Source organism: Argentina anserina, chromosome 3 (genome assembly GCF_933775445.1).
Source record: "Argentina anserina chromosome 3, drPotAnse1.1, whole genome shotgun sequence".
In the NCBI taxonomy this organism is placed as follows: Eukaryota; Viridiplantae; Streptophyta; class Magnoliopsida; order Rosales; family Rosaceae; genus Argentina; species Argentina anserina.
The window spans coordinates 17,158,118-17,181,904 of NC_065874.1; the positions used below are offsets into that span (position 1 = coordinate 17,158,118).

General features: G+C 37.3%; 4 protein-coding genes across 5 annotated transcripts; 2 read left to right on the forward strand and 2 right to left on the reverse strand.

Annotated features, from left to right (window-relative positions):
• Positions 1-153: 153 nt before the first annotated feature.
• LOC126789010 (uncharacterized protein At2g27730, mitochondrial) lies at positions 154-3,537 on the forward strand. Of its 2 annotated transcripts, none has more exons than XM_050515053.1 (4): positions 154-287; positions 1,261-1,380; positions 2,632-2,670; positions 3,147-3,537. In XM_050515053.1, the coding sequence occupies exons 2-4, from the start codon at positions 1,279-1,281 to the stop codon at positions 3,360-3,362; spliced, it is 357 nt and encodes a 118-aa protein (XP_050371010.1). In that variant the 5' UTR covers positions 154-287; positions 1,261-1,278; the 3' UTR covers positions 3,363-3,537. The 2 variants fall into 2 exon arrangements, with proteins under 2 accessions (XP_050371010.1, XP_050371011.1); XM_050515054.1 differs by having other exon boundaries at positions 179-375.
• Positions 3,538-5,245: 1,708 nt separating this feature from the next.
• Positions 5,246-9,404, forward strand: LOC126788990 (N-carbamoylputrescine amidase). The gene is made up of 9 exons (XM_050515033.1): positions 5,246-5,393; positions 6,138-6,186; positions 7,337-7,428; positions 7,628-7,779; positions 7,851-7,897; positions 8,007-8,040; positions 8,202-8,368; positions 8,711-8,807; positions 8,922-9,404. The coding sequence occupies exons 1-9, from the start codon at positions 5,299-5,301 to the stop codon at positions 9,092-9,094; spliced, it is 906 nt and encodes a 301-aa protein (XP_050370990.1). The 5' UTR covers positions 5,246-5,298; the 3' UTR covers positions 9,095-9,404.
• Positions 9,405-14,506: 5,102 nt separating this feature from the next.
• On the reverse strand, positions 14,507-15,935 carry LOC126788991 (altered inheritance of mitochondria protein 44). Its single transcript, XM_050515034.1, has one exon. The coding sequence runs from the start codon at positions 15,645-15,647 to the stop codon at positions 14,742-14,744; it is 906 nt and encodes a 301-aa protein (XP_050370991.1). The 5' UTR covers positions 15,648-15,935; the 3' UTR covers positions 14,507-14,741.
• Positions 15,936-20,942: 5,007 nt separating this feature from the next.
• On the reverse strand, positions 20,943-21,606 carry LOC126789006 (uncharacterized). Its single transcript, XM_050515049.1, has one exon. The coding sequence runs from the start codon at positions 21,579-21,581 to the stop codon at positions 21,027-21,029; it is 555 nt and encodes a 184-aa protein (XP_050371006.1). The 5' UTR covers positions 21,582-21,606; the 3' UTR covers positions 20,943-21,026.
• Between the last annotated feature and the right edge of the window lie 2,181 nt (positions 21,607-23,787).

The following is a 23,787-nucleotide window of genomic DNA, read 5'->3' on the forward strand; positions in this document are numbered from 1 at the left end:
CTTCCTTGCTAATTTTGTTTCAACTTAAGTTGTAATCTTGTAAACGATGGTCATTATAATTTCTTTTATTTTAAGAAATTAAAAAAAAAGTGTAAAATTACTGTACGGCTGTTACTTGAGAAAGTAAAATGTTTTTGGGGTGATATGCGGCGCAGGACTTTACTCCATAATCCATACCTCCCAGGCTCCCACCCCCTTTTTAAACTCTTGCAAGCTCGATTTCACCCCATTCTGGATCCTTCGCTTTCTCGTTTCAACCCCTCTCTCTCTCTGCATAAGCATTTTTGGTAAGCTAGCTATTTCTCTCCGATTTCCAGGCGTTTAGTTTCTACTTAGGGCTCGCAATCGATTCCCGCTTCACAATTCGATTAATCAGTGAGTTCATCACCGTGGCTTGCGACTCGCGTCAAGAATTTGTGGGTTTCCGCTTTCGATTTGCATGAAACTAGAACCTCACTTCTTCAATTCATCGTTTTCTTCTACTTATTTTAGCTCGATTTTACTGCATATCATCGTTATAGACTCTTTGCTTCTGCAATTTCATTTTTCGTGTTTTGTGTGTGATTTGTATTTGAATCTTCTTCGAACGATGAGGCTGTGAGGTGAGCCTGCTTGGTTTATTAGCTAGGGTTTATACCTGTTATTTGTTAAGCTACTTTGATTCTTTTTTCCTTTGCTGTGTATTTTTCGAGATTCGAATCGAGTAGTCATGTAGCAAGGAGGCCATGGAGTTTTGTTCGTTGTTTCTTTGACTGTGTTATTTTTCTAGTGAACACTTTGTGAGCCTGCTTGTTTTGTTATTTAGGGTTTATACTTGCTGATCTACTTTGAACTTGTTTCCGAGTTTCGACTCAGAGTAGTTATGCATCAAGCAGGGCCATGTAGTCTTATTATTATGTTTTCACTGCTTTTCATGGGGTGTTGAGGGCCTCGTTTATGATACTGATGTTTTGGCCGGAGTGCAGGACCTTTTATTTCAAAAAAATGTTTTAACTGTTGCATATGAAAATATGATTATGACTAAAGAAAAGTCATTATCATTTGATTTTAGTGGCTGGTCTCTATAGCTCGTTGGAATTTGTTGTTGATTAACTAACAGTAAAAGAAATACGACAGTTTTCGGTTGAATTAGAGGCCCTATGTTTGAATTGTTGATTGTTGTTAGTTTCATAACTGTGTTAGTGTTGACAACTGATTGTATAGTACTTAAAAATACATATGCCTTCTTTGAATTTATCTAATCGACAGTAACATTTTCAGGTAGGATAACTGATTCCAATGGCATCAAGGTTGGCTACAAGGTTCTTCTCTCGGAGGATGTCAAGCAGTGGAAAGATACTGAGCGAGGAGGAAAGGGCAGCAGAAAATGTTTATATCAAGGTATTTTGGTGTGCATCTTTGTATTCTTCCTATATGTAGAATATGTGGCAGAATAATGATTTAGTTCATTAGCATGGACCTGTGTGGGATTTATGCATCACCTGGACACTTACATGGCATCCCCTCCACTGCCCAAAGCCGCCGCCTCCTACCCTCACGCTCCCTCACGCGCCGCCTAAGGCGGCGGTGCTCACTTTCCTTCTCCTCCTCCGATTCTCTTCCAATTGCTCCACAAATCCATCCAAACCACATGCAATCACACAGTACAATCATCTAAATGCATTTCCATACCTATGCGAAACCCTAGGACGGCCGGAAGTCGCCGGAGGAGCTCGAGGTGCCGGCGGGGTCGATTTCACGAGAGGTGAAACCGGCGGCGCGATTCAGCTTCCCCTTGCTTGCAGGTGGCTTCGGCGATGAGGATCGGAGGTGGTGGTGTGGTCCCCGTGCTCTGGTCTCGCCGGCGACGTGTTTGGGCGGCGGAAGAACTCACTGAATCCTCGATTTGGCGAGGGAGTTCCGGCGCGGTGAACGGTGGCGTGTGGAGGCAGAGGGTGGAAGCTGGAGGTCGTGCGGTGCCTTTGGGCTAGGCGGTGAGGGCCACGGAGGCCGGAGCTGCTCGATCGCCTCCGGCGATTTAGAGCGAGAGAGAGTCGGGGAGGGAGAGAGGGGGAGCGACAGACTGCGGGGGAGGAGAGAGATAGAGAAAAGAGAGGGTTTCCGAAATTGGAAACCCTAATCCCAAATTATTCTTTTTTATACCCTTTTTCAAAATTGGAAACTAACTTCTGTCGTTAATAACTTTCACGCACGACGTCTGATTAGAACGCGTGACGTGTCCATGAGATCGTATCGACGAGCTCTACAACTTTCATGAAGGAAGTTTTCGGAAATGAGCGGCGGAGTAAAAGTCGACTCCCGCGTCGCGGAAACGTAACGTTTTTTCGATTTAGATTTCCGACACGGTTTCGTTTTCGATTTGACGACGCTGCGAAGCGAAACAAATGCGGTTTGTTAATTTTACAAACTTTAATAATTTCTAAGAATTCAAATAATTTGATTTCCGAAAAATCGGGTCATTACACACTAGGTTTAAATTTCTTTTAGCATAAGTCTAGTTAAACTTCATGTACAAGATACGTCTCTCAGCTTAGTGTTTCTATTGTCTGCTACTCTGCTTCTGTGTCATACGTTCAATGTAATCATGATATATCTGCTGCCTGTTTGTGTTTACTGTTTCTCATGTTGCAGAAAGCTGAGCAAGAGAAGCTTGAGAAGCTTGCACGGAAGGTATGACCAGTCTGTAGAATTCTTATATCGTAAAAGTTTATGCAATCTTATATGATCTTCAGTGGTCAGATTTCAGCACACAGAATTGAAAATGCATTTGAGGGATCTGCTGAAATCCTGTGCCAGATGTATTGATGGATTCTTTTTCCTTTCTTTCGTGGCCTCTACTGTGCAAAGAGCAAAATTTTATTTCCTTAGTTTTTTATGAGGCTGGTTAAATTTTCTAGTGTCTTAGTTGATGTGTTGCAAAGTATTGGTTGCAGTGAACTATTAAGAGCTTGTTTCTGTATTTCTGATGTATTGATCGTAGTTATCAGCATCACAGATAAGCAAGATTTATTTTCTGTTTCTATGACAAACATTATCTATTCCAGCATTAGGTGCGATTTACACTAGCTGTTAAGAGATATGGGTGCTGGTTTATATTGTGATGTTTCTCCTCGAAGTATTTTGTTGAATTAGTTTTGTGTTTTCAGGGTCCTAAACCAGAAGAAAAAGCAACTGCAGGCCCAGGGGAATCAATCACTGATGCCAAACCAAGTGGTTCAAGCTCAGGTTCTGGAGCATCAACTGCCAAAGTATCAACTGACAAGTACAGGAATTATGCTGTTGTCACGGGTGTTGTGACCGTTTTTGCTGCTCTAGGATGGTACATGAAGGGAAGTGAGAAGAAGGCAGAAGTGCAGGACTGAAATTAAATTGTCGTGTTGATGCGGAACACATGAACCGTGAGTCAGTATCACTCAGCGTAGAAATAAAGCAAACTATGAACTTTCAATGTTTCTGTTCTGGCTGGTGTATACTTTGTTGAGTTTTGAGGCACTGTTTCCATGTATACATAATGGAGGATATCTTTCAGGCTTTCAATTTTGCAGTGTGATTGTTAATTGCCATATTGCTGTTCAATAGTAGATGGTATTTACTAATTCACTGAGCAGGTGAGATTATTAGCCCTAAGAGCCTTGTTTAGTCCCAGTTCAACGGTCGCAAAGACGTGAATGGTAGAAACCCTGAGGACATCTTGTGTGATTTTTGTGTATGATATTATCAGTTATCACCACACTGATGATGCTGCCTGTAATCCTCCGATTTAGGGTCTTGTAGATTTCAGTTATCTTTGTGGTACATGAGCTACAATATCTTAAACCAGCAAAAGGAAATGTTAAAGCAACTCTAAGATTCTAAACACCCCTGTATCTGAAATCAAGTTGTTGACATAATACTTCAAAGAGAAAACTGCTATTCTTGCCTGAGAGCGCATAGAAGTAAGAGGAAAAAAAAAAGTTGGGGGGTGCGAGAGAGGCGAGGAAACAAGTAACCGCTAAACGCCCGTGCGGGCTGGCAGCACCACCTGCAAACCTCCCAGGGCTTTATCGTGAGAGATGACTCGCGGGGCATCGGTGTTTCTTTGATTAACCACTTGAGGGAAACACCGGACAAAGACCCCCACTGTTTCATCCTCACCGGAGATCAGAAGGGTTTAGGGTTTATGCAAACGCGAGCCACTCCCTGCCCCGCACCCCAAATTGATCTCCTAAAGCTGGATAGTTCTATATAAATGACAGTTTGCTCTACTTTTCTTCGATGTGGGATGCCTGGCTCTCTATAGTGCAAGTCTTACTATACACGCACTCTTGTGATTCTTGTCTTCGAGTTGGGGGCGATGTCAAAGCACGTAAAGAATGAGGAGAAGAGCTAACAGCCAATTTAACCTAGTTTGGCAAATCCCCGACTTCAGAAGCTTCTTGTGCTAGCATTTGTAGTGAAATGTTCAACTAATCTTTGCCACATTTCTTCATAAGCTTGGTGCCTTTGGTCTTTGTAATTAAATAAATGCTGCTACTTTTATCAAACTACCAATAGATTGCACATCACTATCAGATGTCTGGGCTCTCACTCCTTCCCCACTCTAGTTTGTAGTTTGTTCCAAATTTGACTACCAAATTAACATAACAAAACATGGATTCTTAAAGCTGCATTTCTTGGTCGCACCTTTGTAGTGACTAACTAAACTTCATCGCCCATATCTCAATAAAAACCGATAATTTCTTGGCATTCATCACATTCTCCATACATGTGTGCAATTTACATGACTGAATAACAAAAACTTCCAGTTACATTAATTTATGAGAATAGTTGTGTCCATGCCAATTTATTTATATACTTTTGGTAGCGTGAATCCAAAATTTTAAAAGTTTTGTTACTTGATAAAAATATCATTTTAGTAAAAAAAAATTAATGTAAACAAATATCGTTTTCTTAGCCGATTGTATCAAACAAACGAACGGCCGATTATGAAATTACTAACTTTCACCATGACTGTTCATTTGTTTGAGGTAATCAATTTAGCAAACGATTTTTATTTCATTTCATATTTTACAGAGATGATATTTATGGATTGATTGACCTTTTAAACAGTTAAAATTTTAAAATCACACTACTGAAAATATAAAAATAAGAGTATTTTCCATAAAACAATTTAATAGTCTTTTTTTTTTAATTTTATTTTAAAGAAAATGAACCTATATAAAGGTCGGTGCGGAAGAGATGAGTCCACTAACTCTCTGTTAATCTCTTTCAATAAAAAAAAAACTCTGTTAATCTCAGCAAACCTTTTAGAGAACAGAAATGGAGAACGACAAGGGTAAGAGGGAGGTGGTGGTCTCGGCTCTTCAGTTCGCTTGCACCGATGACGTCGCCACCAACGTAGCCACCGCCGAAAGGTCTCTCTCTTCTCATTTCCTTCACTTCATCTTAGTATTGGCCCTTTTTTGCTATAGGGGTCACTGTGACTATAGAACCACGCCCAGAAATGATTATGAAAATTGTATGCTTCAATTGAATTTGTATCAGGAGGGATTTAAAGTTTGGTTTCAACTGAATATGAATACTAGTCAAGCTTTAGTAAGTGAAACAACGGTAGAAGGCTCTATTTAGTGTAAATGTAGTTGTAGGTATGGATTTCATTGATGTAAAGATGTTTTATCATTGAGTTTCGATCTGCTTCGCGCTTTTTTGATTGGATAAAGGGGAAAGAAGTCTAGTTCTCCTTTGTTAGCACTTAGGTTTCACCTATGGCAATGTATGCATCTTCTTTGTATCGATATTGGATTTACAAACACACGCACATAGTAAAGAAGTTGGTGACAAGGGTTCCACAGTTATGTAGAATTGCAAGCCTTTGTTCGTTGCCGCAGATTGAATTTTGGCTGTTGGATATATTTATGTGCTATGAGTTTCTGATTTCCAGTATCTATGAAGTGCACATATAGTCTTTGTCTTTTGGTTCCGAATTTGAGATCCTTTAATTGTGTGATTTGCATCAAGTCCGGTCAAAGAGCAACAAGTGAAATTTGCACTTGTTTCAGCCATCACCTTTTTCAAACCAGTTATCTTCTTTTATTTTTTTTCTTGGAATAAATCAGTTATCTTTTGCAGTTGATTTTATTTGTCCTTTTCTGTATCAGGTTGGTTAGAGCTGCTCATTCAAAAGGTGCAAACATCATTCTCATACAGGTATGACCGTATGACCCTATGAAGTTTGAAACAACAAGCTTTTGAAGCATATATCTTTTTATCTTGTTTTCTTTTCCCATACGATTACAACTGCTTATACCGGTTCATGCACAAACCTATTATGATTTCTGTTTCTCCATTCCATGTTTCATAATAGAATCCTTATGCAAAATAAGCCTCATAGGAGACTACGAAGAGACTGGTTTACTTTATTATCCTCTCACTAAACTTTACACCTTCTGATCATTAGTCAAACACTTTCTAGAGTTGATTTAGTATATAATTTTATTGATGATACAGTAGTTAGTCAAAGCGAAAGAATCATACGTTTTGCTTAATGTGTATGTCCTGTGCAGTATGTAGTGTGGTGGAAGTAAATATTTATGTGTAATACAGTAGTTCACAATAAGTTTCATTTATCATGTTGTAGTATCATGTATTCCTCATCTCATGTATTCCCTTACATGAGATCCTCAACAAAGGACAAGGGGTTATGTTTGGTAGCTCCAAAACTCATTTTCTCTGGTTTTGCTTCACGTTGCATATCCAGAACATGCTTAACCAGTCAAACACTACAATTGTAGAGAATCTGCTGGTTAAGACATTCATTTTAAGATCTTTATTCAAGTTATGTGGATATTGTTTGAGATCTGATCTTTCCACCTCAAGGCTCAAGCTGTAAGGTTTACTTTGGAATTTTGTGCTCCTATGCAATGAAGGGTCTCATATCTGTTATATATAAAAAGTTCTCGATTTGTTGAAGATACTGCTTGCAACTATTATAAAAGCATGTTTCTATGTGCTTTTTGTTAACTTAAAGCTTAAAAAGCCTCTATGAATTAGTAATTGTACCAATGAAGGGTTAAAAAAATTCGTCAAACCCATGGTTTGGTTGTTCAAACCCCTTGTACCAGAAGTATATGCTGCTTTCATGTCACGTAAAGATTGTACGGTGGGCAGGAGGTCCCAGTTTCCAGTCGGGGTCTTTTAAGTGGGTATGGGAGATTATTGGGTATGAAAAAGAATAGTAAATGCGGTAGTTTAGGGAAGACTTCAACCCGATAAGTATTCTTTTGGCAGAAATTTTTGTATGACAACTGTGTCCACACCTTAATAGTTGATACGCTTATGTTCTGATGACTTTTTGCAGGAGCTTTTTGAAGGATATTACTTCTGTCAAGCACAAAGGGAGGAATTCATTCAGCGTGCAAAGCCTTACAACAATCATCCAACTATTCTTAGGTGAAGACACGAGAAATTGATTTTCAGTTTAGGCGTTAGCTTCCTGTATGCCATCATCCTGGATAGCATCACTTAATAACGTATCCAAGGATATTGAAAAGTAAAATAAAATGAGAGTTAGATGAAGTTGTACTTGTTAGTGGGGCAGATTAATTGTGCAGCAAAACTGCTTAAACATCTTTATCGGCATTATTTGTAGGATGCAGAAACTTGCAAAAGAGTTGGGTGTGGTAATCCCAGTTAGCTTCTTTGAAGAGGCAAACAATGCCCACTACAATTCAATTGCTATTATTGATGCAGATGGTGCGGATCTTGGACTTTATAGAAAGTCCCACATCCCGGATGGACCAGGTAATAAAGTTACATTAAGTGCTCATGTTGATCTCATTACTTTTGTATTAACCACTAAAATTCTTCTATAGGCTACCAGGAAAAATTCTACTTCAATCCAGGTGACACTGGATTCAAGGTGGGTGGAAACTATAATTACAATATATTTTTCTTGCTGTTTTGGTAGCTTTGATTTTTCCTTAAGTTTTTGATAAACGAGTGGTGCTTATACAATTGTTGGCAAGCAGGTTTTCCAGACCAAGTTCGCAAAAATCGGAGTAGGTGAGGGAACTAAGTACTTGCTTTTCAAGTTTTGATGAGGTGTAGAATAGTACCAAATAAAATGACATACCTATTCAATCTGTCGAACATTTATTATCATTTAATTTTCCTTGGAAGGTTAGGCTTGCAATCTAATTGGCTAATATGTTATTACATTTCAGCAATTTGCTGGGATCAGTGGTTTCCTGAGGCGGCCCGAGCTTTGGTCCTTCAAGGTGCAGAGATTTTGTTCTATCCTACTGCTATTGGTTCTGAACCTCAAGATGGAGGACTTGATTCTCGGGATCACTGGAGGCGAGTAATGCAAGGGCATGCTGGGGCGAATTTGGTAATTTTCTAACTACTGTAGTAGTTTGACTGATATGCTTTTGACTTGGAATTTAGTTTAGTTGTCTGAAGATCTCAAGCTCATCTACTCTGGACAATTCGTGTGCATTAGGTGTTAAAGGATGTTTAACTCAACTAGTCTTCATTTTGTGTATTCAAGATTTCACTTATTGGGTCAGAAATTCAAACATCAGGGAAATTATGTTCTTTTATCAGTATAACTTGAGCAAAATGTAGTATAAGAAAAGGTGTTTTTTTGTCTACTTTGGGACTGTGATATACTAATAATCATAATTGATAGTAATATTACATCCTACATTAATCTTAGATTTTCTGAATTCAGGTGCCTGTAGTGGCATCAAACCGCATAGGAAAGGAGATAATTGAGACTGAGCATGGAAAGAGTGAGATCACATTTTATGGTAACTCTTTCATAGCAGGTATGTTACACTGCTGATTTGGCATCCTGAGTGTTTCAATAATTACCTTTCAAATAAACGATCTTTTGTGGATTTGATTAAAAGAAATCTGTTAACTCACATTTTGATGTCTAGGACCTACTGGAGAAATTGTTACAGGTGCTAATGATAAAGATGAAGCTGTACTATTGGCTAAATTTGATTTGGATCAAATCAAATGCAAGAGGCATAGCTGGGGAATATTCCGTGATCGACGCCCAGATTTATACAAGGTGCTACTGACGTTGGATGGCAAGAACACCAAATAGTAATATTTTTTCCTTCACCTTCTAGCATGCATGTTGCAGAAGTTTATAATTGAAGTACTTGAAACACATGGCCTTCATGCTCTTATCAGAAAGTACAGTGATCATGCAATGATTACTGACAGGATCTGTAGTTGAATATCTGTTGACCGAACTAAACTGTACCAATTATGAATAAAATTTGGGTTTTTTAAGGAAGAGACATGCTGTAATTAAGTAACCATGAATATGCTTGTGGATATCTGCTGTCATAAAATATGGCTGCCTTCTCTTTAATGTCAAATTTTAATCTCATATGGCTTAATGTATCTTGAATCTTATTTTAAATTGGTAACTGGTACTGAGTTTTAGCATCTATTCTTTTGGCTGAATTGGAGTGTTAATTGGTTTTGTGTGTGTGTGTGTGCCATTACTAGTTGCCTGCAAATTCACCTGACAGGTGTATGGCATACTTCATGTCTTACCCTGCTGGTTCAATTGATAAAATCAACCTAATGGTGAAGAAACATGGAATATAACTTGTATGGTACAGGCAATACTAGTAGCCTGTAACTGCACAATGTGTGGAAAACATTGCATATGGAGCATTGCTAAATTAGAGGATGATCCCCTTAGCAATAAATCTTTATTGATCCCCTTAGCCATGCAGGAATCTGATGTTGTCTCTGATTTTTCTTTTTTTGAATATTGTTGTCTGTTTCTTTTATGAAGTTTAAATCATTTCTTGAAAGGAAAATTTAATACTTATCTTCTCACATAGCTGAATTATTTGATGACGCATTGACACACAATTTGGTTGGATGAGGTCTTCTGTAGCACTAGAACCCCAGATGTGCACTCATTTTGTCCAGATTGATGCAGAGCAGAAAATCAAGTTTTTCCTGAGGCCATGATAAATCAAATCTTTATTTTCCAAAGTCTTCGGACAAATTTCAATGATGTGTGTCTGGTGGGAAGATTTTTTTTTTCCGTCCACACAAGTTGCAGTGGTAATTCAGAAAAGCACATCTAGAAGGTTCTCTCTTTTTTCCCTTCGCCTTACCTCACATATAATCTAGCCCTGTTGTTAAGAATCTTTTCTGGACCACATAGGGTCTGGGACCTTCTATCACTTCAACTTTAGTGGATTTGTACTGGTGAGTTTTCTCTTTTTATTGTTAAGATTTGTGGGATGTCGATGAAAGTTTTAACAAGCTGTTAGGTGACAAATAGCTGAAATTAACTCTGGCGTATACCCAGATTGTTATCACTTCTGTTAGTTTCCCCAAGTGTTGCCTATATTCTGGTTCACTTCTCAGATTTTGAAGCAAATAAATCAAGAGGCCGGCCTAATAGCTGTTGACTGTAGAAAAAAATCTGGAATTTGTGATGAAATTATTGGATATATGAATGATTTTCTGTCTGCTGTGATCGGTTCGATTACTCGAAATCAATATTAACCATGTAACCATCGTTAGTAGTATAAAACAAGAGGGTATCGTTCACAAACCGGGGATCCAACCAGGATAAAGAATCACAAACATTTAACAACGAATTCATAAGAGATATAAAAATTTGATATAGGATCGTATCAAGAACATAAAAATAAACCCTAAACTAATATATACATGTGATCAACCAACCAACACATAAACATCACCAAAAAAATCGTCACAAGTAGCTTCAAAATCATAATCTCATCCTATGCAAACAACGAGCCTTAGCGGACAAGTATTGAGTGAACAAACAACAACCTAATGCCGAACTAGGTTACTTAGCGCATCCCTAACTCGAAACATGGCCTGGTAATCCTATCTTAGCGCTTAGAAATTACAAGGTAACATGTCATTCTCAATCTTACCACTTCATTGATTCATCTCTTATCTAATTACTTAGTGCATCTTAGATAACAAACGGATCATGGTTAATTCCTAGTGATTACTAACAAGTCAAGCATGTCACTTACTTTAACAAGTTAACAAAAACACTTAAGAATCCTATATGCAAAACTAACTTAGCGCCTTGAATCACATATAGTTAACGCTCAAGAAAGAGAATCATTAAATCATTGAATTATAAACTCACGACATCTACAGAGAAATCATAGAAAACAAAATCAAAACTACTTTATAACATCTTGCAAAATCGTAAACTACATAAGAGTATTCCACAAATTCGGAACTAGCCAAAAACATAAACACAACATCACATAAAGAATCCAAACCGAAAACATAAGTGAAGAAGTAACGAGTTACACTTTGTAAATCTCCTTAGCGGTATCAAAACAAGGCAGCACGGCTTCAACTTGAATGGCAATCCTAGGCGTAGCGCTTTGGATCGAATGGAATGAAGGAAAGATGGTGTTTTCGCTTGAATGGTTTTGAGGATGATGAGTAGTGTTTAAGGCAGAGCTTTAGCTAGTCTTGTGAGCAAGGTTGATGATTATTTTATGTGGAAATGAGGTGCTATATATAGAGGAAGAAACCCAAGGGAGGATGGCCACAAAGCCCACAAAGTTGAAACCAAATTGGCTGAGGTTTCTTAGATTCGGCAGATCTGACCTTTGTCCCTTGTTGTGGCCATAACTTTCTCTAGAAAATAGATATTGAGATGATTCCAACTGGAAATTTCAACTAGACTTCCGTGGCTTTTCATACATATTTCATGCATGTTATCAATAATTTTGAGCTATTCAGGGGAGCCCGTCAAAGTTGGATGATCTGCAGTGCCAGAATTCTGATTTCTATAAGGATTGCATATCTTTTGCATTAATTGTATATCTTCTTCCTCCTTTAATGCTGATTTCTTTTGCAAAAATTTCTTTATTTGAATTAGGGAGGCAACAAAAGTCTTAATTGTTGCAGCCATGTTTGATTTTTTCTTACCTCTCCTCATTAAATTTGTTGCATGCTTTCTTTGACTTTCTTGCCTCTTCTCATTTAATTTGCTGCATGCCTTCTTTGACATTCTTTGGTGCAGGGATTTATGGAGATTCTGATACATATTTGTGCTCTATATGCAGGAGAAACAAGGTCTCAAGTTTCCCTCATAGCTTTTGGATCAAAAGCAAATCAATGGCTGAGATAATTCCTCCGAGCTCACTGGACCTCCGAGCAATGATTCGGTCATATCTCCCTGTAGGAATAAGATATTGATTTGATTACAAATCCTATAGAAACTAGACTCACATAGATTTCTATCCATATAAGGTACGTCTTCTAACTCGATCGGATCTATCCAGGGGACCCCGTCGAAGTTTGACTACAAATCTTGACAGCATTTTGATTCTTGCATGGATTGGGCTTTTAAGTGCATATCTTCTACTCTTTCCTTGTGGAGCTAGGATTGCTTTCCTTCTCCAACATGGATTTGTATTTCCTAATAAGAATAAGTACGTTAGAAACAAAGAAATACGAAAGTATGAATCCTACTCGAATAAGGAATCATATCTCAACAAGGATTATTAACACTTAGCACGATTTCATCATCAATTCATTCATAATTGATATAAGCTCTACCTAGACACTTATTTATACAAAACAAACTAAAATATACTAAATAAGAGGTAACAAAGAATAAGAATATGGCATAAACATATTAAGAACGTCACACTTTGTGCTCCTATCATGCTGTCACTGCCATGATCTGATTGTGTGATTATGGTATAAGGTTTTGATTCAAGTACTCTACTCAAGCTTGATTCACAATTGTATTTTCTACCTGATCTGTTCAATGTAGTGACTGCATTTATGATAGACTATTAGATTGGTCATGCACTACTGATGCCCTTAGATTGTCTGCACTTGTTTCAGCCGTCTTAATCTTTGGTTATCTGTATATGAAATTATCTTCACTATATGTTGTGACTTGTGTGATGAATATATATGGCTATGACAGTGCCACACTTGATTTATTTTTATCGGTTATAATGTGACATGGATTCCCCTAAGTCTAGGGTTCTTAACACTGCTTTGATCTTTCCTCTATTTCCCTTTATTGAAATCTAGTTAGCATTGGCTGGTCACTCGGTGATTGGCTTTGCTGTAATTGCAGAGACCAAGAGGTCCCGAGATCGACTGGCATCAGAATCAGAATCAAAATTAGGATATTGAGTTAACATCGGAAGTTAAAGCTTTCTACTAAACCTTGGTATGATATTAAAACATTTCTCAGAATATAAAGTTGGAATTAATTTCAGTTTATACCCTTAAATTTTACATCCAAAATCAATTTACACCTTAAACTTTTATTTTAATCATTTTCCCTCTAATACTTTTAAGACATCAAAGAATGACAAAATTCAGATTTTTATATATATTATATTGATAATTATGTTACGAGACTCATTTTTAAAGCTTTAGTGTTGTCAAATTATTGAGAATTTTGTTTTGGTCTTTGCATATATGATTTGAAGCCTTATTTTGATAGTTTTTGATGGATTTTAATTAAAAAATCTGAATTTTGTCATTCTTTGAAGTCATTTGAAAGAGTAAGAGGAAAACTGATTAAAATAATAATTTAAGGGATGAACTAATTTTAAGTGTAAAATTTAGAGAGTAAACTGAAATTTATTCATAAAGTTATAGTGGAAATGCTAGTAAGTTGTAAAGCAGTAAATTTGAGTATAGTTTAGTTGACTGTTGCTAACTTGCTACTAGGTTTGTTATTACATTTCTAATATGAAATATCCACTTATTTATTTCGATTGCTAGACTATGCTTGGACAAAGTTTTTCGAAGCTTAATATCTATAGCAAAGAAAGAGAATGTGTATAACTTTTTTCTTTTTAGGTATATAACAAAAAGATTACATTCTCCGTACATTATAATCTCGTTAAATTAATACTCGATTAATTAATAATTTCGTTAAAATAATAATTTTATCTGATCCCGACTCGGGGCTAACATGCTAAATTAATATTTCACTAAATTTATAAGATAATAGAAATTTGAGAATTCAGATAGATCCCATCGAATATATAAACTAATAATCGCATAATTTATATAATAAATTTTACGTTTACGAGGATTTCATTGAATTGTTGAATTAATTATTAATAAATAAAATAATACAATACATCAGACAATATAATATTTTAAACAATAATATATGTGATAAACCCAACAATGTGGTGCATGAACAAAAAATAATATTTTTTTTGAAAAAACGAAAGAAAATATTTATTATACCTTAATAAATTAATAAGTTATTAATTAATTAATAAATTAATAGATTATGAATTTATCGATATATTAATATTTCGTTAAAATAATAATTATTTTCAGTTTCGAACATATTAACTTATAGAGGTTTTTCTGTAGTATTTTGCCTGCATATGTATTTCTATATGGAATTTGGATGATAGAAGAGAAATAATTAACGCTATAGTTTGAGATTGCTAATGCTTTGTCTCTGATTGTTACACAGTAAATAAAATGCACACAGCAATCTGTTTCTAAAGAGGTTACTGCTGAGAGAGAGATTTATTTTCTAATTAGGAAAAGCCATATTTCTTCAGTTTTTTTGTCTAATTTTCTGGGAGAAATGGCACATATAACTTGAAAGCCTTACTCCAATGCTACACCACGTCAACCTTGAAACTTATTCCTACCTAAAACATGAACCTGAGACTTCATTTGTACTGTAGATTCCACTGTTTGCCTGATTCCCTTCATTTACAGGCATCAGCGGCATCGGCTTGGTCTTCTCCATTTTCTTCCTCCTGACCGTCAATATTATCGTCACAATCTTCTTCTTCATTGTCGTCATCATCATCATCATCCTCATCATCATTTTCCCTTTCTACCTCACTGAGGATCTGTTCATCCTCGTGGTGAATGAAGTGCAGCTTGAGACGACCACCTTCTCTGTACGCATGAAGAAACTCCTGGGTGGGAATTCTTATTTCTTTGAGGACAAACCTGCCATCGTGCCTGTAAGACTTGAAGCAAACCCAAGGCTTTCCACTCTTGCTTATGCAAGAAATTGGTGGAGGGAATCCTCCAAAACTAGCACTCCTTGTTTTCCTATGTCCGCTAAAATGGTTATTTGATGTTGCCGTAAAACATTGCTTTGTGGTGAAACTAACCTTCTCTTGAACATTTTGCCACTCTTCTTTCACATCGCTGCTCGTCGGGCTCTCAACATCGCCAGAGCTCTCAAAACCAAGCCCCTCCGTGCACAGTTGCAAGCTTTCTGAATTCATCGATGAGAAGGTGTCACTGCTTTTATGAGACCTGTTGTATTTGTTCTCTGTACCTGAAAAAGATGCTTCATTTGATATGGGGCTGATCTTATGGTCAGTCTCATTTTTCTTGCCATCAATAATCTTGGGTTGTGAAGCAACATCGACCAAAGATGAGGATGAGAAGGATCTTGACACTACAGGTGATGATGTTGATGACAGCGGAGAATTATCATTGAAATGAAGCGCCCCGAAGATCTCGGTGAAGGATGACTTGTGGATGGCTTTGACAGGCTGAAGATTGTTCCATGAGGAGAGGGAGTCGAGCAGTCTCGGGCTCTCGGCGGTCAACGGGGTCTCAAAGATGTGTTGGAGGCTTCCGCAGGCAGCCATGGCGCGCCTGGTTTCTGCAGTATTCTTGCTTAGCTCTAATGTTGCTTGAGAGAAAAGAAAACGAGAGAGAGGCTTGTTTCAGAAAGAGATATAGAGGATGTGTTTTTTTATGGTAGAGAGAAAAGAGGCACGGGATCAGGGTGAGTTGGTTTGAGTTTGAGAAAAACAAATGGTGTTGTTGCTGATATTTATGATGGGTGCTGATTTAGGGTATCTGTCTTGGTTGGACCGGAATAAGAGATGGGTGGTGCTGCTTCTTTGCCTCTATTTTGGTTATATCCTAATCATGTCTAGAAGAGAAATGGATTACATGCTCCTTTTGGAGTTACTTGACTGTCAAATTCTAATCCATTTACTTGAAGGATTATCAAAATGTTCCAAAGAAGGAAAATAGGAAAATAGCCCCGGTAATAATAGAGGTACATTTGACCAGATGTGGCTTAACAGTAGTTTTTTGTTCTAACTTGAAAATATGTAATGTTACAACTTACAAATCGAACAGAAACATGGGATGGTCCAAAGTAAGTTACTCAAATTTGATTATCGAGTTACATTTGTGGTAATCAACAGGAAGTCTCGCAAAGAATCCATTTTCTGGCTGTCTTCTACTCATGAATGGACATGAATGGAATGTGCTAGATGCTAGTGTATCTACATCTTTCCTATCTTCTATCCACATGGTGCCTGATTACATACATTGTGCTATGGACGATGTCCGGAGTATACTAGCCAGTTATTTGTTTTGCTAACGATGATTCGACTCATTTGAGTCCACATAACTGCGAATCTTCACGTTGTCCTATCTTTAACGCTTTGCATTTTCTTTCCTATGTTCTATTACTTGCCAGCAGTTTCAATGAAAATGAAAGTGGCCAGGAAACAAGCAGAGAACGGGTTACACAAAGGGATTACAGATGTATTTACTTGAATCCTATTGCTCTTTGTTCCAACTTCAAATTAATTTCCAACAGTGCCTAGCTACATGAATCCAATTTCCATTCTAAGAAGATTACCTCAAGGAAGAAAAATCCATCCCCTAGACCGGCCTGGCTAAACGTAGCCCCAATCCAAATTGGTTTGAAACTTTGAATAGAGACAACCCCGCCATCATTGCCCCAGGCGCTGCTGCAGCCTGTTGCTAGGGTTTCCTTTTCTTTAAGAAGAAAATGATCACCCTTCCCCATCATGCTAGCTAAAATAGATATACAGCGCACCCTCTAGACTACACATAACACATACCTTGACACTATCTTATTTACCACATTGAGAATAACATTTTCATGTCCATGTCTCGTTAGTGTTTGCGATAATGAATGTGGCCAGAGGACAGAGCTACTCTAAGACAATGGAACCTTCCAGCTGGTTCAGGCTATATATGTTTTCACCCTTCTAATTAATAGTTCAATTGAATCAAACTTGAGTTAATTGCATATAGCGGCAGCCTTTAGGTTAATTCCCCTATTTATACAATTTACCAAAAATGTCCAAATACCTTTTGATTCGTAACTTCTTCATACGAACTCCGATTTAGGCGTACCACGTGTCCACGAATTCGTATTGACGAACTCTACGACTTTCATGAATGAAGTTTTCTGAGATTCCTAACGAATAAAAGTCAACTCTTGACCCATCACAGTAACGTTTCTGTGTATAAATCGATCGAACACTTTTGTTTTCTCCCTCATACTATATAATCGGATCACCACCAATTTAAATATCTCCGAACAATAATTAGTAAATAATTATAAATTTTCCGGAATATTACAGTGTCATACTTCCTCAATACATGTCATTGTGCTCATGGTAAATGCATATCTTGCTCTTTTACGGTCTGTGTTCGCTTCCTCTAAGAAAAGATTACATATTTTCGTAACCTGGTCTTTCCGACTGCATCACATGCAGATAAAATATATATAAATATACTCTTATAACTAAAACTCACTTTGTCAACTAAAATGGGTGTGAAAATACATAAACACTTTTGCACTATATGTTATTATAAAATGAGATTATATAATTGAAGGAAAAAAAGGTAATTGTAAAAATCAGAATAGAAAAAAAATAAGGATTATTCCTATGTAACTTTCCCCTCCATCTAAATTTTTCCCTCCATATAAATGTCCACTATCTTCAATCTTTGCAATAACATCCTTATAATTAAACCATATTTATATTGTAATTATAATTAACACGTCGATGTCGCCGCCACCTCGTCACCTTCTTTGACCTCGATCCATAACCACAGCTCTACCCGTCGGCAAAATCAGACCAACAACTGCAAGAACGACAGAACGACACCATAACCTCGCCACAACCCGAAGCCCGAATTGACAACACCGCCAGCGCCAGAGCCGCCAACCTCTCAAGATCCACCACCATCATCCCAAAGCAAAGCTCCCATTGGAATCGCCCCAATCTCCCGTCCGACGGCAACGTCAATGAACGCGCCGCCGAACGAAAACAAATAGCTTTTTCTGAACCCTAGAGGAAATCCATTTTTCACAGAGCTCTCGGGACTCTTTCGAACTCACTTTAAAATGTTATTTTTACCTTACAAGAAACAGAGTTAGCACCCGCTCTTTGCTGGAATTGCCGTAGTATTTTTTATTATTATTGTGAAATTTTTTGAAGAATGGAATACAAACTATTACACACATTACGTTACTAATTGTAGTTTACATATAACACATTATCATTGGAGCGACTACAAAATGAATTATATACAACAGTACTGTGGCACAACTTTGTATGACCCTGCTTTTGGTGTGAAACTGTGTGATCTTATAGATCTGGCACAGATTGACGAGCGCGGATACAACTTCATCATACGCGCTCTATTTCCTTGGATAAAACATGAATTACACCGTTCTGCAAAATAAGAGGTTGACAATTTGGTTAAGATTGTTGTTCGTGGAGCTGTTTCTTCTGTTTCATTGGTATTTGGAAGATGTTTGATTGTTCTAATTCTGTAAAAGCTTCATGTAAAGACATTTGGATAATTTAATATAATAGTACGAGCTCAAATATCTTACACGAACAACAAAAATTAGTTCTTCTGTAATTTATCAGATGTTATTTGGGGTAATTGTATGCACTGCATATGAGCATGTAAGAAGCTAGACTATATGGTCATTAACTTTAACACAGCGTTATCTTGCACCTGAGAAAAGGTGTTAAACTTAAGCATACAAAGAAAAAGTGCATATAAACCGAGAAGTATGGGTGGACTCAGTTCCATCGGTTCGTTTAAGAGCACTAACCGAAAACTGAAACCGAGGTCTCGGTTTTGTATTTCTCAAAATCGAAACCGAAAAAAATATATATTAATCACGGTTTCGGTTAACCTACAATTCGGTTCAATTTTGATTACATAACCTATAATTTGTAATAACTTTTCACACTTGACTTAAAACAAAAGTTAAAATCAAAGTAAATTAGTAAGCTACAAATTTAGTACTTCAAATTAGTAAATAAGTAAACTAGATTGCAATAAGTTAGAAACAACAAATAAAATCAACAAAGTTACGATAGAGTATTAATCAAAACGTAATATTTAATGACTTAAAGACTATGAGCAATTAAGTTAGACATTTCAAGACCATAATCATGTAAAATCATGTATATGGTATGTAACTCTTAGTCAATAAAAACATGACATACACCTATTACTATATTAAATATTAATAATTAAATACATATATGTCGATTCAGTTCGGTTCGGTTTGATCGGTTTTTTATACGGACGAAACCGCAAACCGAAACCGAAACCGAACTATTCAATTTGTCGGTTTCAGTTTTTCGGTGTCTAAAAATCCACCCCTACTGAGAAGTCAAGCATTTTACCTAATACAGAAGATTCCAATTCAGTTCAAAGCAAAAAGGATCTCAAAATTTAAAGAAACCCTATGATTCATGTTGTGTCCAACTTTACAGGCAAAAAGTGATATATAACTCAATCTCTCATCACTCGTTATGAAATCAAATTATCCAAAGTCAGCTTCGTTGAGAAATCACAGAAATAACCAAATTCTCATTTGGGGGCATCTCTAACTGACTCAAGTCTAAGCTATAATATCTGTGATTCTAGCAATTGATACTGTTATTGACTAATGACGACATATAAGTTATGGCATCTTCAAGTTCTGTAGGGTACCACACCACCAAACAGTTTCAATTTAACATAACAAGGGCCATAGCAAATTTATTCAAAACTTAGCAACCAGCTGAAAAGAACATTTGCTTCAGGAAAAACCGGGAGAAACAACAACACAGAAAGCATTAGCCATGTCAAACCTGTGAACCACAATAGTGACAGCAAGTAATTGTGACGACGAGTAATTCTTCCTTCTCTCCTACAGCAGCCCTTTGATTTCCTGTATTGAAACTTGATAGTTTATTAATTATTCATCATAGCATGATACCTATCATATCATTCGATTTTTAGGGAAGCAATGCAAAAATAAACCCAGCTAATAATATAAAACTGAAACAGTGAGTATGAAACAGAGAATGATAATAGAGAGCAGAAACATAATCCTTGGAAGCCTATTTAGTGTGTGAAGGTTTAGTAACAAATATATGTCACATTGTCACAATGCACAATCACTTTATAGCTTTGGCAATTCACCAGAAACCGATGAAGAACCAAACAATCAGGTAGACGTCCATCTCTACATTTCCTATTATGAATAATCTTTATCACTAATCTATTCAACTCCTCAGAATCAATTGTATGTAACTAACCCATAAAAGAAAAAAGAGAACTAAATAATTTACAGAAGTAACAAAGAAGGAACAATAGTGTAACCTTTTGGAAACAATGTTTCAATGCATTAAAACTTCATGTCAAATACAATAATGTAATAGTGAGAATCTTAGAACCACTTTGGACTATACACTATTAACAAAAATTCCTTTTGGAAACTCTTCTTCTTTGGAATAGACCATATATTGTAAGCATGCAGAATTAGACCACACAGGATGATTGGATAAATCATATTTTTTAGCTTCATGAGTTCTTCACCATCAGGACTATGATCTTACAGTGTAGGAGACACGACACGAAGGAAGAAGAGAAGGGTAATCGCAACAACTGCAAACTAAAGCTCACGATATGACAATTTCCTCAAAATCAGCAAACTGAAAACATACAAATTGAGTAACCATTAACAAAATCAATTAACAAATAAATAAATATTGGTTAAAGCTCGTTTCTGTAGCAATGTTACTATCTTATGCTCTTGATTGAACAAACCAACTGCTCATTTGTTTCGTTTCTAAAATCAGACCCAGAAATTAAAGATCAACATTTAGCTTCACAATCAAGTCGAAATTTTCAAGTGCTTTGTTAACACAACACCTAAAGCTTACAACAACTCTCTAAGAAACAAATATATCCAGCTCGGATTTGTTCTCCTGCTCGACGACGTCAAGAAACAGAGGATCGACGGTCACATGACTGTCCACGTGCACAACGAACTTGTGATCCCACCACAGAACCCTGGCGGCGCCGGCGATGTCGACGGCGGCGTCGAGGACCATCTGGCGCTTAGCGATGTCGGCGACGAAGCTGGCGGCGTGGTGGGCGAGCTGGAGGCCGTCGAGGCGGGCGGGGAGGCGGAGGAGCTTGCAGGACTTGGCGGACTGGGAGCCGGCCAAGACGTCAGCGGAGCCGAGGAGGGAGCCTTTGTAGAAGATGGACATGGTGGAGGAGGAGTAGTGGATGGGGGTGACGTTGGGGTTGGTGACGTGGACGGTGAGTACGAGGTCGGCGTCGAGGAGGGGGAGGTTGAGCTTGAAGGAGGTGAGGTCGATGGAGATGAGGTCGAAGGTGGGGTCCTTGGGCTTGGCGGAGAGGAGGGCGGTGGTGGCCACGGCGGAGGCGGCACCGACTAGGGCGGAGGTCCAGCTCCAGTTCACTTCCCTGCAGCTCATGTTTTGGTTTTGTGGGATTAGAGAGGAGTGAGTGGTGGAGACTGGAGACTGGAGAGTTTGAGACAAGGGGATTGGTGAAGTGGGGTGAACGGTGGACAGTTGGCAGAAGGAGATTAATGTCGGGGTGTATTTGGATTTAACTGTACGACTTGTGTCTTATTTCCATTCATTTCTAAAATATTATTTTACATTATTTAGTAAATAAAAATCTAACTTACAACATCTGTAATACTCATTCAACTTTATTTTGCTTAATACGAACAAAAAGAAATGTTGCTCTTAATAAAACAACTTTTTTTTTGTTATAAAGGGGACCTAAAAGGTCTAAATATAAAAAACATAGAGACTAAATATTAAAACAGGTTCATATGCGCCTACATTTAGCAACACTGGCCAATCATCCAAGAAAGCCTGCGCAACATGTGCAAGGGATCAGCAAACTCAATCAGTCTCAACTCATGAGAAATACTCTTTTTAACCAAGGCATCAGCAATCATGTTACACTCTCTAAAAATATGAGAGAGTTTCACATTCTGTAGTTTGGAAATCATAGAAGCACAACTAGCAAGCAGAGACCCAAGAGGATGCATAGAAGTGTTATCCCTTTGCATAACTTGGATAAGAATGGCAGAGTCAGACTCAATTTCAACATTTCCACTGTAATGTTTGACAATGAGTTTCAGACCAAAAAATAAGTCACAAGCCTCATCATCCAAAATCTCCCCAAATCCCCAAGTTCATTTGAAAACCATGAATCCGTTGATCTCTAATTACCCCTCCAACTCCAATATTCCCAGAGTTAGAATTTCTGATGCCATCAATATTCAACTTATACCAACCAGCAGGAGGCCTAGACCAAGAAAACATAATATAACTATAAAAAGAACTCACTTTAGCCTTGCTTAGAGAGCAGCTCCACTCTTCAGGATAATCCCAAATGATTTTAGTAGTGTATACATGCATGATAAATGAGGTATCAAAAACACACGTGTTTCTCCACTTCCATATAAACCAGCAAACGAAGACAAAAATATTACACCACCGAATGTTATTCTTAACTTTAAAATGATAGTGAATCTGAGCACCAACCAGCCATTAAAATCAAGAGAAAAGGAATTAGCAATTGAAACATGAGGACTCATACCATTCCAAATAGCCTTAGATCTGCAACAGTCTCTAAAAAGGTGAATATGAGACTTTCATTTGCATAGTTACAAATAGGATAGGTAGCACTTGTAGTAAACCTTCTTCTAGCTCTTTGAACATTAGTTATAATTTTCTTGTGAATCACAGACCAAATAAAAGTTTTCAGCTTAGGAGGACAACTCACCTTCTAAACAAATCGCCACAGAGGGTTTTGAGCGTCATTTATCTTAAAAAGAGAGTTGTAAGCAGACTTGACAGAGAAACAACCATTAGAAGTAGGTCCCCAAATAAGTCTGTCAACATCATCCTCACAAAAACCAATTGGAACATTAATAATTTGAAGAACAACATAAGAAGGCAGCACAGAGTTTAAAAGCTGAATATTCCACCCATAATCACACCAGAATTCACAAACAAGAGCATTATGATCAATAGGAGTATAAGAAAGAGCACAATCAATAAGAGGTAGAGAACCAACCCACACATCATGCCATAAATTAATCTTTTCACCATTCCTCACTCTTCACTTAAGAGTTTTCCTAAGTAAATGAGCACCATGAGATATACTTCTCCAAACTGAAGAGCAATCAGAAAGAGTACAAAAATCATGATCAGTGATGTTCATATCCTTTAAATATTTCTTTTGAAACATATTAACCCACAAACCAGCATCCTTTTGTAGAAATCTCCAATTGACTTTAGCCAACATGGCTTGATTCATCTCAAACGTTTTCTTAATACCAAGGCCCCCAATGGACTTAGGTTGACAAACAATATCCCAGTTGACTAAGTGAACCTTCTTCTTAGCCTCAGTGTCTCCCCATAGGAAATCTCGATTTAAGTTATCCATATTCTCACAAAAACTGATAGGAAATCTAGTAGTCTGCATTTAATAAAACAACCTTTCGGTGAGCGGTGATCTGATTTCTTTGCTGCTCAATCTTTTTGCTGCTCCGATCCTTGGATTTTTCTTCTACTATGAGTCACTATCATGCTTCCATCATATTTTCAATATTATGCATTTCCTCCTCATTCAAATCATCTCAATAGTTCTCCTCCT